The 14947-nt window shown below is 32.4% G+C and overlaps 5 protein-coding genes across 5 annotated transcripts, besides 4 other annotated features; 2 read left to right on the top strand and 3 right to left on the bottom strand.

The window, feature by feature from the left end:
* Positions 1-770: part of a mobile genetic element that runs on past the window's edge.
* Positions 771-1217: 447 nt separating this feature from the next.
* Positions 1218-2067, bottom strand: TVAGG3_0503670 (protein ubiquitination; the record flags this gene model as incomplete). Its single annotated transcript, XM_001314916.2, has 1 exon — positions 1218-1886. One exon carries the CDS (start codon positions 1884-1886, stop codon positions 1218-1220), a length of 669 nt encoding a protein of 222 aa, XP_001314951.1.
* A 1410-nt stretch (positions 2068-3477) lies between these two features.
* Positions 3478-3617: a mobile genetic element.
* Positions 3618-3660: 43 nt separating this feature from the next.
* Positions 3661-6012, bottom strand: TVAGG3_0503690 (zinc phosphodiesterase ELAC protein 2 family; the record flags this gene model as incomplete). Its single annotated transcript, XM_001314915.1, has 1 exon — positions 4190-5995. One exon carries the CDS (start codon positions 5993-5995, stop codon positions 4190-4192), a length of 1806 nt encoding a protein of 601 aa, XP_001314950.1.
* A 110-nt stretch (positions 6013-6122) lies between these two features.
* TVAGG3_0503700 (phosphoprotein phosphatase protein) lies at positions 6123-7843 on the bottom strand (the record flags this gene model as incomplete). The annotated part of the gene is made up of 1 exon (XM_001314914.1): positions 6503-7843. One exon carries the CDS (start codon positions 7841-7843, stop codon positions 6503-6505), a length of 1341 nt encoding a protein of 446 aa, XP_001314949.1.
* A 505-nt stretch (positions 7844-8348) lies between these two features.
* Positions 8349-8386: a mobile genetic element.
* A 1178-nt stretch (positions 8387-9564) lies between these two features.
* Positions 9565-9601: a mobile genetic element.
* Positions 9602-10181: 580 nt separating this feature from the next.
* Positions 10182-12876, top strand: TVAGG3_0503730 (centrosomal protein 2 family; the record flags this gene model as incomplete). The annotated part of the gene is made up of 1 exon (XM_001314913.2): positions 10195-12819. One exon carries the CDS (start codon positions 10195-10197, stop codon positions 12817-12819), a length of 2625 nt encoding a protein of 874 aa, XP_001314948.1.
* Positions 12877-13431: 555 nt separating this feature from the next.
* On the top strand, positions 13432-14340 carry TVAGG3_0503740 (ubiquitin-like family; the record flags this gene model as incomplete). The annotated part of the gene is made up of 1 exon (XM_001314912.2): positions 13451-14266. One exon carries the CDS (start codon positions 13451-13453, stop codon positions 14264-14266), a length of 816 nt encoding a protein of 271 aa, XP_001314947.1.
* Between the last annotated feature and the right edge of the window lie 607 nt (positions 14341-14947).

Here is a 14947-nt window from a genome sequence, read left to right on the forward strand (position 1 = left end):
AAAAGTACTAAGTAAGATCATGAGATATAGCAATATATGTTTAAACCAACTTATATTTTGGTTGTACACCACTTGTATGTGCCGGATACCATTGTGTCAAATTTTTTCTGAAATTAACTTTAAAAGTACTAAGTAAGATCATGAGATATAGCAATATATGTTTAAACTAACTTATATTTTGGTTGTACACCACTTGTATGTGCCGGATACCATTGTGTCAAATTTTTTCTGAAATTAACTTTAAAAGTACTAAGTAAGATCATGAGATATAGCAATATATGTTTAAACTAACTTATATTTTGGTTGTACACCACTTGTATGTGCCGGATACCATTGTGTCAAATTTTTTCTGAAATTAACTTTAAAAGTACTAAGTAAGATCATGAGATATAGCAATATATGTTTAAACTAACTTATATTTTGGTTGTACACCACTTGTATGTGCCGGATACCATTGTGTCAAGTTTTTTCTGAAATTAACTTTAAAAGTACTAAGTAAGATCATGAGATATAGCAATATATGTTTAAACCAACTTATATTTTGGTTGTACACCACTTGTATGTGCCGGATACCATTGTGTCAAATTTTTTCTGAAATTAACTTTAAAAGTACTAAGTAACATCATTTATTTTTGCATAATATAATGCCAATATGGTTTCTTTTGATTTTATTTCATTTATAAGCAAATCAGATTTACCCAAAAACTCCACTCCATAAGCGTTCATTTGCTAAATTAAAAAGTGACAATGGGCTAGTCTGTCCCTTTCTCACTAGGAATTGGACAATTTCCATTGAATTCGCAGCGATAGCAATACTAAGAGGGCATTCATTAATATCGAGAAAATTTCATAAAACGATGATAAATATGAAATGAAAGATAATGTGATAAAACTATGATAAATATGAAATGAAAGATAATGTGATAAAACAATGATAAATATGAAATGAAAGATAATGTGATAAAACTATGATAAATATGAAATGAAAGATAATGTGATAAAACAATGAAAATTATGAAAAGAAAGATAATGTAATAAAACAATGATAAATATGAAAAGAAAGATAATGTCATAAAACAATGAAAATTATGAAATGAAAGATAATGTAATAAAACAATGATAAATATGAAAAGAAAAATAATGTCATAAAACTATGTTAAATATGAAATGAAAGATAATGTGATGAAACAATGATAAATATGAAATGAAAGATAATGTCATAAAACTATGATAAATATGAAATGAAAGAGATTATAAATTTTGTTGATATCTTCTCCATTAGAAAATAAATAAGATGCAATTTCATAATTTCCGAAATGCATACTTTCTGCTATTGAATCAGGAGTTTGTCCAAAATTTGATATAAGGTACTCAGCAATATCATAGTTTCTATAACCCAATGCTATATTAATCATGCTATCAAATGATTTACCATCTTCTATCATTTGCATAAAAATCTCTTTATTTCCGCCTTGAACACCATATTCTTCAGAGTCTTTAGTGTATTTAGCTCCTAAATTTTTCAAGTAAATGAAACACAATTCTGAGCCATATTTAATTGAACAATCAAGTGGTGTGATTTCATAATCAATTTTCTTATTAATGTCAAGATTTGGGAATTTACTCTTAAGATCATCAACTTTATCCCATGCAATATAGTATAAAGGAGATTCTGTTGAATATAAATTCAGAATTTTTTCTTCTTTCATTTTAGGTTCGAAGTTTTCGAATTTGAAACCTTGATAATGTAGAATCGTCGCTAGTCTCTTATTTTTCGGTTCATATATGTATGAAAATGCGTTTGATATCTTTTGATAAAGTTCTGAAAATAATTTAATTTCTTTAAAACGAATTTTTGAAAAAATATCAATCAAATATAGAGCCATTTGGATGGGTATTTTGTGGGCTGCTATTGAATCGATAATTTGTGAAGATATTTGTATAATATTATTGGAACTGACGTCCCAAATAATTTTTGATGCTTGATCTGGGTATTCAAATACTTTAATTGGCTTAAGGTCACTGTAATTGCACCAATTTTCATTTTTTGGCTTATCTGAACTTGCCATACATTCTCAGTCAAGAAAAATAAAAAAATCTTAAGGGTTCCGACCGACCACCTATCTCTTCTCAATTTTCATCAACTTCATAGCATCTTGTAGGCTCACATGATAGATATCTTTCATTGCTCCCATAAACAATATGATAGTATTCATTCATCTAAAGATATACATATATGGTAGGTGAATCTCAAAGTCAACATATTATCTTAAAGAGAGCGTTTTTTTGTCTCAAAAATTGTACGTTTATCCTCATTATAAAACCAGTAATATTATAGCTTTAATCAACACCATATGTTCATATTCCAAGCTATAATTTTGTTAAAACAAGATCTTATATTTTTTTTATAAAAATGTTGGATTTTAGTGGGAAGAAAATCCTTTTATTGTATTTTAGATTGAAATTTTCTACTTACAATGGCTTCTGACGTAATCACACTATAGATGTTTTTTTATTATCACAATTGTGATGTAGAGTATTATGTTTAGAAACGAAGTATGTTAAAAATTATTGGGTTGAATATTATGGTATGCTTAATTGGAAATGAGCTTGTTATCTCATTCTTATTTTCAATATTTTTGTATAGGGGCAAGTAAAATGTGGATAATCATTCAACAGCGATATACATCATTAGGTTTAAATGCATTACATTTATTTGTATTTGCTAGAAAAGCATATTTTAATGTAATCAAATTCAATTTCTCGGAATTATTTGATTTTTGAAACAGAGTTTATCTGCAACTATTTTATACGATTTGTCCTGATTTCATTTCCGTAGAGTCGAAAAATGCCTCGACTTGCACCTAAAAAATTCGGTTCAATTTTTTTTTTCATATAGAACTTTTTGAAAATATCAGTATCTCAATTTCTGTCGATCAAATTTCTATAAAATTAAAAACGGTCGTTGAGCATCATATTGTGGTCTTATATTTTCATTTTCATTTTTTGCATAAATATTTCCCGCCAAAATACAAAAGTGCCATAATATCATGGTGGACCACAGCTGGAGTCACCGCCGACTATCTACTTGCTGGGATGCTACGCAGCCTTTGATCTGGTCAATCATAGTGCTGCTCCATCCATATCAGCAAGTGATTTCGGCGGGAGATCTCCAATCTGTCTTCCATGAGTGTTACGCAAGCCAGAAGCACAATAACTATGCAGCCTAGCTGCTAGGATAGCGTAGCTAGGCTGCGGAGTTACTGTGCTTCTGTCGATATTAGTTATACGTTATTGCTCTCATGGACTACAGCACTACTCTCTGAACCCTTGAGGGTCAGGGATGTAAGTTTACTCGAAATGGGCAATGTTCATTACGAAATCTCTCATTCGATGAGAGACTTCGTAATGAGCATTGCCTTAAAGTACTCTTACTACTCTTTCCTAGTTCCCAAAAGGCCTAGGATTCTGTAATTAATATGATGTGAGGCCTCGGAAGAACTCTGCCCTAGTGTAATGTAGTTGTGGTGCCTGGCCCACAAAGAGCGAGAGAATATGTCTGCAATTCGCTTGTGCTGAAGTTATCTGGATTTTCCTCAAATGAGGAAGGAAATCCAATAAAAAAGTTTTTCAAAAGTTCCCATATTGATTAATTTTATTCTGGCAACATTATTTTGTGTTAATACGATGCAATCCCACTACAATTCATAGTGAACTCACAAAATATTATAAATCTTTTGATAATTCACAGTTCAAAATTAAAAACATGAATATTTCACAGCTCAATAAAATTATAGTATACATATATAATCTAATTAGGATATTTTCTTCCAATAAATTTTTAGTTTGGACTTTGAGAATCTTAAGATAAACCTCAAACTCTTGAATGATCGGCCATTCTCTTTGCAACAAATATCTTAAGAAAAGTTTCAATAATTATCAATAGGATTCACCTAATTTGGAAGGATTTTCCAAAATTATATCATCAATTGCAAATAATTTTCTGCATAAGCTTATGATATGTACCTACATGTTGCGTCTAAATTGTGCCTATCTCTTACTTGCGATGTAAAGATCTCAAAATTTGTAGATTATGGCAGATAGATAAGATTTTTTTTCCCTAATTGATAATTTTAAAAATGGATATAATTTTATATATAATACACTCTATAAATAATTTTTTAAAAGTCTAATTCTTTGCTTCTTCTTCAGCGGCTTCGAGATCTGAAATCATCTGGAAAATCTTCGGACATACTTCACAAAGCTTTTGTATATCCTCGAACACGAAAGAGAGGTAGTCGAACGCGAACGCGATGTGGCCAGAACCCTCGAAAACAGGCAACTTCGGGTATCTCTGTGAAAAATGAGTCAAAACAATGTATTTTGCATTGCAAAGTTTTCCTGTTTCTATTGCTTGTCCCATTGTTGAGTGTCTCTTCGCAGTTGCCTCATCAACAAGGTCATCAGAGAATGTAGATTCGTGTATCAACAAATCGCATTTTCCGACCTTTTTCGCGAATTCTTCCGAGAAACTTTTGTCTCCGGAATAAACAACTCTGTATCCACCAGAAATATTCGCAACAACAGCATGAGATCCTTTGCAATGAATAACAGGGATGAACTCAAGTGTTGTTGATCCAGTGGAAAACGTCAATTCCTCTCTAGAAAGTAAATGGAAATGTAAATTTCCAAATCTTGACACTTTTTGTAAATTTAACAAATGGTCTCTTAATTGGTCGGGGCAAAATATTGGAACATCTTCGTCTGTCACGAGACTTCTTGTTTGTAGGAGTTCGTAGCATCCAAATACATGATCTCCGTGGTTATGGGATATGAAAATCGCTATCAATTTCTTTAAAATTTCTTTGCAATTTTCGATTCCAAATTTTCTCATTATTTGGCCAACGAATCCTTCTCCTGCGTCAAAAACAATGTATCCGTCTGTAGTATGCAACAAGATGCCTGCAACATTGCGATACTTGCTCGGATAAGTACTGCCAGTGCCTGTGAAAGTGATTCCGAAACTTTGGATTTTTGGAAGTTCAATTTTTGGAACTTTTTGGAGTTTTACGTCGTATTTCGGAAAATTGAACTTTTTCTTTTCAACTGGACAAAAGGCGAACTCCAGGCCTTGCTCGGCAATCACGAAATTCTTTCCTAAATTCAGAGATTTGTCGGTTTCGTAATGAACAAGAGGTTTGAACAAATCTGAAATTTCCAAAATGTTTTGGTAGAGATTAGCAACGGATGGGAAGGTAATATGGCCTGTTTCTGTGAATATAAGGGCTCTTTGGTCAGGAGAGAACTTGGAAAGGTACTTTTCCGTTCTTAAAATGTCGAGATTTGTAAAATGAATTACAAAATCGTAGTTTTTGCAGTCTGGAAGCATATCTATGTCTTCTTCGCATCTGCAATCAACAAATAAGATGTGTTCACCAGGTGTTGGAGGGCCAACAACCATTTCTGGCTGAATAACTCTGCCATCATCTAAAGTAATCGTTTCTCCGTCTTGAAGCTTCCTGTAGACTGGTCCTGGTGGTATTTGAAGCTCTTTAGCCTTTTGGATTAGGAATTTGCCCGGAACTTCGCAAAGTTGGACATCATATGCGTTTGTTAAATGTAAAGGAATGGTTTTTGCTTGTATATTTTTATCTGAAACGCTTTCTACAACATTTGGTTTGATGTTTTCGTTGGTATGAAGATTGCGATACGATTCAAGGACGGATTCAATTCCTGTAGGGGCACAAATCTGAACATTTTTCTGTTTATTGTCCATAACTGTAATGAGAAGGCCATGAAAACCACCAAGAGAATGGCTATGGAGAGATGTCATGAAGATTGTATCTAATTTTGCAAATCTAATTTTGTTTTCTCTGAATATTCTCTGAGTTTGATCTGGGCAATTGAATAAGTAAACTGCATCTAAGAAAGTAAGAGCGACGCAAGGTCTACTATCAGGACTTGTACCTGAGATAACAACTAAATCATACTTCATAATGAAGGCAGAATTAGCTCAGAATATCCAAACTATAATAATTATTACTTACCAAATATTTTTATAATAAAATTATTGATAATTAATGAGGAAAATTCCAAAAATTTCAAAAATTTGAGCTGATTTACAAAATTTTAACAAAGCATTTATTACATCAAAGTTGCATTACAATATTTGATATTGAATTGATATTTTCTTTGAAATTGAAAGCTCAAAGCCTAAAAATTCTGATGATGATAAATTTCTTGTTTTCTAGTTATAAAACTTTGCATCCATTCAATACAAATGCATTAAATATATACATTAGCCAATGTATACACATGCGGCTTAAGCAACTTCTTATTAGGCTATTAAAATGACAATATATAAGCGTTCAAAGCTTCCTAAATATTAAACGAACAATAAAAACTAAGAAAGTATTATTTCATAGGGTTTTGATTATGAATAAAGATAATAATTAGAATGGATACGTTTTTATTACAAACAAAAAAATGATAAAAAAAAAATTCAAATTGAAATAAGTCCGGAAAAGTCCTTTTTCTCTAACTGAGCTTCTCCCGGAACATCTAATCCCTTAAACACGTCAAATGTGTAACGGAGCCTTTCGCTGATCAACATTACAGCTCCTCTATTTCCATTGTGTGAATCCGTTGAAGAATAAAGTGTAACAACAGGTACATCAACACCAAATGGAAATGCAAAGCCATTTGCAGTAACTTCGTGAGCTCTAACGAGTAATTCGAAATTAAATCTTTTTAAGAACTGAAGAGCTGCTGCTTGGCCATAAATCGAAAATGGACCACGCTCTGACATTCCGTAGTGTTCAATATTCGTGTTCGGATCTGACCAGAGCATATCATTTACTGGATGATCTGTATCAAAGATAATTGGTCGCTGGATTGTCTCTATCTGGCTCAGAGAATTAAGGTGAGGTGATATCCCACCATGAACAACGAATATCTTATTCGAAATAATAGCGGATAAAGGTAAACAATCGAAAACTGAAATAATTCCTTTGTAAGGGGCTTGTTTCTTGTCACATTCGTCTTTGAAGCCACTTACTGTTGTAATTTCTTCGCATTCGTGGTTTCCGCGAAGTAAAAAGATATTTTCTGGAAATCTAACTTTCAAAGCAAAGAGAAGATAGACAATATCTAAACTATCAGATCCCCTATCGACGTAATCACCCATAAATAAGTAATTAACCTTATCAGGAAATCCAAATTTGAGGAAAATTCTTAACATGTCAAAATATTTTCCATGTAAGTCTCCGACAAGAATTATTGGGCCTTTTAGATGAAGTAGAGACGGCTGATCTAAAAGAACTGATTTAGTTGCGGCCATTAAGTAATCTGTCTGTTGTTCATTCAAAACTGAACGATCTGTAAGTTTGTGTGGTTTCAAAATCTTCTTTATGATGTCATTAATCGAAACATTTATCGGATCGATCAATTTCTTGTTGATTCTTTCAACACATGAAAAAACGACTTCAAAAGCTAATTCACCTAACGAAAAGAAGCCATCAATATCAATTTGGTCTAAGTCTAAGTCGGTTTCGAATGAGATTTCTGTGCAACTTTTGTTAAAAACGTTTTTAATCGGAATTGGTATATTAAACTGCGGTCCATTTCTGTTTAAAAGATTGATTGTAGCTATTAGTTCGTATATTTTGTATGAAATGTTCTCGATTGAGATTTTGAAAGCTAATACACTATATATCTGTTTCCGAACTAAAAAGGCAGACAAAATGAAGTTCGCACTTAAAAGATTAATGTGTTTAATACTAACTTCATAGTTTTCTAATGAATCTCTTGATATTGACCATTTAGTTCGTGTAATATTTGTCATTTTAAAAAAAATAATCGTCAGTTAGATTTTACAAAAAAATCGAGTTATATAAAAACTCAATAGTTATACCAAACAGAATATGTGATTTAAGAATCTGATCATTTCGAAGACGAGAAACATCATATTGAGTTCAAATTAGAATAAAATGTTGAAATTACTGAGTAAAAATTATCAATTTCGCATGCGTATACATATGCTGATTAGAAGAACAGTAAAATTCTTTCAGGTTTAAACTTCATCACCCCCAAGATGTTATGATTTATATTTTGAAACTTACCATTAATACATAACTTCTAAAATTCATAGAAGGATATATGCTCAATGAAAAATAAAAGACTTACAGAATATTGAGGTGTTAATATTCTATTTATTTATAGATCAGATCTTTCTACTATGGAACCATATGAAAAAATAAATTATAGATTAATCATCCCCATATTCATTGTAATAGCTCTATTATGAATCAAAATTGTATAAGCAAAACAAAGCTTATTCATGTTTTGATTGTTGTAAACAGAAATTCATCAAAAGTGACACCTCAGAAAAGCTAAAATATTGAATTTTTGGAACTTTTGATAGAGCACGTTTTTAAATATTAATTAAAGTAAATGTATATTTTGTAAAGATTCTTTTTAATAAAAAAATAAAATTTTGAAGAAGAACACAAAATCTTCTGAAAAATAATATCACATAAACTCATATTATTTTCTAATATATAACTATTTTATATAAAAATCAAATTCAATGATCTTAAAAGCGAAGGATAAACCTCAAAATTTACGAATATAATGAGTGGGAATATAATGCTTATCTATCATAAAACCATATGAAATATCAATTTTTGCTTTATGCCTAATTTTTGACGACAATTAGCAAAAAATGTTAAATGTTAACACTCAGTCCATTTGAATATGAAAAATAAAATTGACTTTGATTAAATGTTTTTATTTATCATGCAATTCTTCTTGCGACCAAAGATTTGAATAAAAGTTCAAAAAATAAGATAGCTTAAAAATAATATACGGTAGTGTTTACTAATAGATGAATAGTATATAAATTCTATTAAAATGGATTTGATCCAAAAAAATATAAAACCAAAAATAATTGTTATATATTTAAATGAAGAAGTAATTTAAAACGATTTTATTTATGATCAAATTTTATATATTTTTTTGGATCAAATCCATTTTAATAGAATTTATATACTATTCATCTATTAGTAAACACTACCGTATATTATTTTTTAAGCTATCTTATTTTTTGAACTTTTATTCAAATCTTTGGTCGCAAGAAGAATTGCATGATAAATAAAAACATTTAATCAAAGTCAATTTTATTTTTCATATTCAAATGGACTGAGTGTTAACATTTAACATTTTTTGCTAATTGTCGTCAAAAATTAGGCATAAAGCAAAAATTGATATTTCATATGGTTTTATGATAGATAAGCATTATATTCCCACTCATTATATTCGTAAATTTTGAGGTTTATCCTTCGCTTTTAAGATCATTGAATTTGATTTTTATATAAAATAGTTATATATTAGAAAATAATATGAGTTTATGTGATATTATTTTTCAGGAGATTTCATTCTATATGCCTATGAAAAGTACTCTCAAAACTAACTTTTCCCTAATTATAATTAAATCTAGAATATTGTATTATGCTTAGTATTATTTCATTTTTCTCATTAAATTTAGAATTTACAAATGTCAAAAAATTGAGAGCTGTCACTTTTGATGAATTTCTGTTTATTACATGATAAGCATAAAGAAATCAACATTGGCAATAAATTCTATTTTATAGCAATTAACTGACCTTTTAAGTTAAATTTTCTCTGATCAATATGCACTTGAATTTGAAGCATTATTCATTCATACGATAAGCCGGTATAATTTAAGCAAATTATTATCAAAGAATCAATTTTATTCAAGAAGAAATTGCTCACAAATGCTTTCGGAACAGAAATAAAAATTGATCTAAGAGGATTGCCTAATATCTTTCAAAAAGTATATTTCATTATGAACTGGCAGGAAAACAAGTTAACGGTCTAATTTTACAACAAATATAGAATAAAATTATGCGATTTGCACACAGCAATATCCGGGTCGAGTGAGTAAATTATATATAACACGAGTAATTAGCGGTTTCTTTGTCAGCTCTCGGAATTTAAAATGCTCACAAATTGTAAACGTTCATTTAAATTACATCATGATGTTTTTATTTTAATTATGTAATGAGCATTACTGAATATGTTCGAAATATCGTACTTCGAAGCTTTAAATATAAACTTCCGTTTTGAATTTTTATGATTTCTATAAGTGAACGTTTAGAAATCTCAATTTCAAAAATGGAGGAGATTAATATGAGCTCCTGCTCTTTTATATCTGACGGAGATGATGTCGCATCAACCGGAGGAGATAAAGTCGCTATGAAGCAAAAGCAACTCGAATTAGATCACTTAACAGAAGTTAATACACAACTTCAAAACTCAATTGATTCATTAAAGGCTCAATTAAAGGAAGCCATGGATGCTACAGCAAGCATTGGCACAATGAATAACACAATTACAGAGCTTAAGAACCAATTGGCAGAATATAAAGAAAAGGAGAAGAATCTGACAAAGGAGCTTAACGCCGCAACAACATCAGCTAAGGAAGCAGAGGCAAAGCACCAAGAAGATATTCAGGCTGTTACAGCTGAGAGAGATAATTTGAAGGCTCAGCTTACAGCAGAAGCTGATAAATACAACAAGTTACGCAAGGAGAGACAACAGCTTAAGTCTCAAGTTGAAGAAAAAGATACATTGCTTGAGAATTGCGCAATGGAAATCGAAGAAACAAAGACAGCTAAGAAGAAACTTCGCACAAAGTTTGCAACACTCGGCGATAAGATTCAGGCTCTTGAAACAGAAAATGCTCAGCTCCAGGTTCAGATTACAAACGCACAAAATGATAAGAAAGCTCTTGAGCAAACAATTCAAGCTCTCAAGGCCCAAATTCAGGCAGCCCAAGCAGGCAAGGAAGAATCAGAAGCTTCTATTAATCTTTTGAAGAAGGAACTCGAGGCAAAACAACATATAATAAACGGCTTCGAAGAGGATCTTGACTCCCAGCGCGAGGAACTTATTCAGATGAACTCAGAGCGTGATAATATCATCGGCCTTGTTCAGAAGATGCATAATGGACTTCAGATCGCTGAACAGCATATCGCAAAGCTTACACAGGAGAACGACAGCTTAAACAACAAGCTCAAGATTCAGGCTAAGAAGGCTGCTAAGGCAGTTCCAGCAACCAACGATGTTGCTGCCTTGACTATGCCATTCGAAGGTGAAATGGGTGAGAAGGCTGCAGAATACCTCAAACTCCAGCAATATCAGCCAGTACAACGTGCTCAGCTCGTTATCAACGAAGCTGCTAAGCGCCTTGCTGAAGCTGAGAATGTTGCTGCTCTCAAGGTTCAGGAAGTTGAAGAACTTCGCAACCAGTTATCTGCTGCTGTTGATGGACAGACACCATACTGCCAGATCCTTGATGCTCTTCTCAAGGAGCTCAAGAACATCTCATCCATGGAATCTCAGATCAACAATGCTCAGTATTGCAAGGTTGATACAGCATTCATCGAGTTCATGGCTCAGAAATCAGCTGAAATCGAACCACTCATCAAGGAAGAACTTCTTGCTGATCCAAGATTCATCCCATCCGATTTCTTCACAACAACAGATTTCAACAAGCGTAAGGAAGTTATCCAGGACATCCTCAAGCAGAACGACATGACTGGTTCAATCCTTACAGCATCATTCTTAACAAACATATTGTTATCTAACCAGCTTAACGCTCTTATGGGACCACTTGGCCAGATGGAAGAAATCTCAAGACTTGATGTCATCAACGGCCATGATATCTCCGATATCCCAATGCTTATCCAGGGATTACAGGCCAAGATTGAGAAGCTCAAGAAGCAGAGAACACAGGTTCACAACTACTTGAAGAAGGCTCAACATGATGTCCAGACATTATCTAAGTCTGAGAACGACTTAAAGACAAAGGTCTCACAGCTTCAAATCCAGAACGAATCTCTCACATCAGAGAATGAAGTTCTCAAGGTCAAGTATCAAGTTGCAAACAATGAACTTCTCCTTAAGAAGAACGAAGAAAACCTCAACCAGTTTGCTCAGAAGCTCAAGGAGGAAGTCGATGTCCAACAGAGCGAAGCCAAGGAGAAGACAGACAAGCTTGAATCCCTTCTCCAACAGAAGACTAAAGAATGCGCAGACTTGACAAACTTGATCAAGAAGCTTCAGATAACTCTTGATGAAACAACAAAGAAGCAGAACAAGAGATTCGCCAAGAACGAAGAGACATTGAAGAAGCAGTTGCTTGAGATGCAAGAACAAATGGAAATGCTCGAGGAGCAGCTCGAAGCCAAGAAGAGGAAGGCCAAGAAGACAGAAAAGACACTCAGAGAACAGTATGATCATCAATTAAAGGAGATGGCTGTTCGCTATGAAGAAGGAAAGGAAGCTCTCAACAAGACAATTGAAGACTTGAAGGCTAAGAGCGATGAAGCCAGAGAGATGACAAAGAAGTTACAGGAACAATCACAGGATAATGAACAGAAGAACCAGAAATTATCTTCAGATAATGCAGCTTTACTTCTTGAAAAGAAGAACTTAAGTGCACAGTTACAGCAATTGAAGTCCCAGATTCAGAAGGAAAAGCAGCAATTACAGGTTCAATTAGCAGCTAAGATGATGGCTTGCGAAACAAAGGTTCAGACAGCTACAAATGAAGTCAGAGCTCAGGAAGAGAAGAAATTAAAGAATCTTTTGAACATTGTCTGCGAGCAACTTGGCTCAGTTTACGGCTTTGATGATTCAGACTTTACAGAAGAATCCCTTAAGCAGGTGGTGGCACATGCTAAGGAGGACCTTGATAGGCTTCACTACTTCCAGAATGAAGCTACAAAGATCTGAAGATGTTTTGTGTAATTATTCATTTTATTATTATAATTTTCGATATTCTTTTGAATTTTGAATAAATTCTAACTCTTCTAATTTGACATTTAACATTCACACAATAATGGTCAGTATTCCAAGATGAAATAACTATATTTTTCTAAGGCGCCGATATCTATCGATTTATCAGTGCCCCACTTCTAATTAGTAGTGTCTAAGATTTGAATAGTTAAGATTTGGACTAACTTTTCCCTTCAATTAATAGAACATTATCTCTTCAAGCCTAAATTGCTAATTTGTAAAAAATATAAGATGGCAGATTCCTAGTAAATTAAAACCATGAGAGATTTTCATAGTTGAATCAGAAATGGAAAACTCAATTTTGAGATGCTATAATTGAAGCACCCAGGAATATAAATATCAATTATATTCACTTAGTTAATATATTTATCGCTTTATTCCATAGAAATCGACAAAATTGATTTCATTTCGCTGTATATCAGTAGGAAAGTCGATTTTATTAAGCCATATTAAATGTTTACAGTATGATATACTTAGTGATAGCAAAATGAGATTCCATTACTAATTGTTCAAATAGCAAAAATTTTCACGAAGTAAAGTTCAGAAAAATTTCCACTTGTCAGAATTAATGAAGTTCTTATTCACTCTTCAGCAAAATGTTAAGGAGGTTGATGTAGATCCAACACTTTCTCATGATGCACTTAAAGATGTACTTGTTAAACAGTATGGATACAAGGACGGAACTTACAAATTCATTTTCAAAGGAAAAGTTATTGGAAACACAACTGCACCACTCCAAGGAATTCCAGAAGGATCCAAGATTTTCTTATATATTAAGGCGTCAGAATCAGCACCAGCTGAGTCTAAGCCAGCCGAAGCTAAACCAGCTCCACAACCACAGCCAGTTCAGGCACCACCAAGACCAGCTCCATTGCCTGCGCAGCCAGCACCACAACCAGTCCCAAGACCATCACCAATTCCACCACAGTTCCAACAAAATCAGCCAAGACCACAACCAGCGAACGATTTACAACAGTTAGAGGAAAGTGTTATTAAGCCACTCCATTTGCGAGAAATTTACGATCCAGCAAACGAAATTACAAATAACATGGAACTTACTTGCGAAGTTTCGGAAATTCTTCGTAGGAATCCATTAGCTACATCAGTGTTCTTGAAGCAGGAACAATTATCACAGCCAGTTTACCTTGCAAACTCTGCACACGTTGTTTTTAATATCGCATCCATGCTTGGTGTTCCTCTCCATGATTTAACTATGCCAGAATCCGATTTTGATGCAGAACTTGAGCAGTTGTCTCGCCAACAGAAGGAAAAATATGATGCTTTAGTTAAAGACTTTGAACAACAAAAGGAAAAAGTTCTTGAGTCATTAATTAATAACGATTTCGATTCCGTTAAAGCTCGAGCAGAACTTGAATCTCATTAAATAAAAACAAATGTTTTATAAATTAAATAATCAAATTTCTTTTTTTCACAACTTCTAAACATAACTATTCCAACTAAAAGAAGTCTATTTTAATACTATTACAATTATTCTATATAATATTTTATATGATTTCTATACTCCGTTTTGCTTAATCCTTTCTAAACATTGAAAGTCATACACATTTATCATAATGAAAGTGATCAGGATATTGGATATAGGACACTAGTTTAATTATTATATAAATGATTATTAAAAAGAAAGAGATATGATTGTATAATGAGTGTTTTATTATAAATATTATAATTATTTTTAGCGCTTTCGAATGTCTTTGTAACGACCATTAATCATGATTTGAGGTTTGATATTATGAGTTATTTCGATATCTTCACATGAAATACTATTATTTATATAAATATATTTATGCCGAATTCCTGATTTTACAAGCATGCTAATGTAATCAACTATCGTATTCTCAATAGTTGGACATCGAATAGATTTGCATTTAACGAATGCATATTCATCAACACTCTTAACTGAGATTGGGAAGTTGATGTATTTAAGGTTCAAACAGTAAAAGAACGCATATTTTTGAATGAAAGAAACGCTATATGGCAATATTGTGATATTCACAATATTATTACATTTAGAAAATGAAAAACTACATATTGTACTACAATTGAG

This window comes from Trichomonas vaginalis, chromosome II (genome assembly GCF_026262505.1).
Source record: "Trichomonas vaginalis G3 chromosome II, whole genome shotgun sequence".
Taxonomy (NCBI): domain Eukaryota; phylum Parabasalia; order Trichomonadida; family Trichomonadidae; genus Trichomonas; species Trichomonas vaginalis.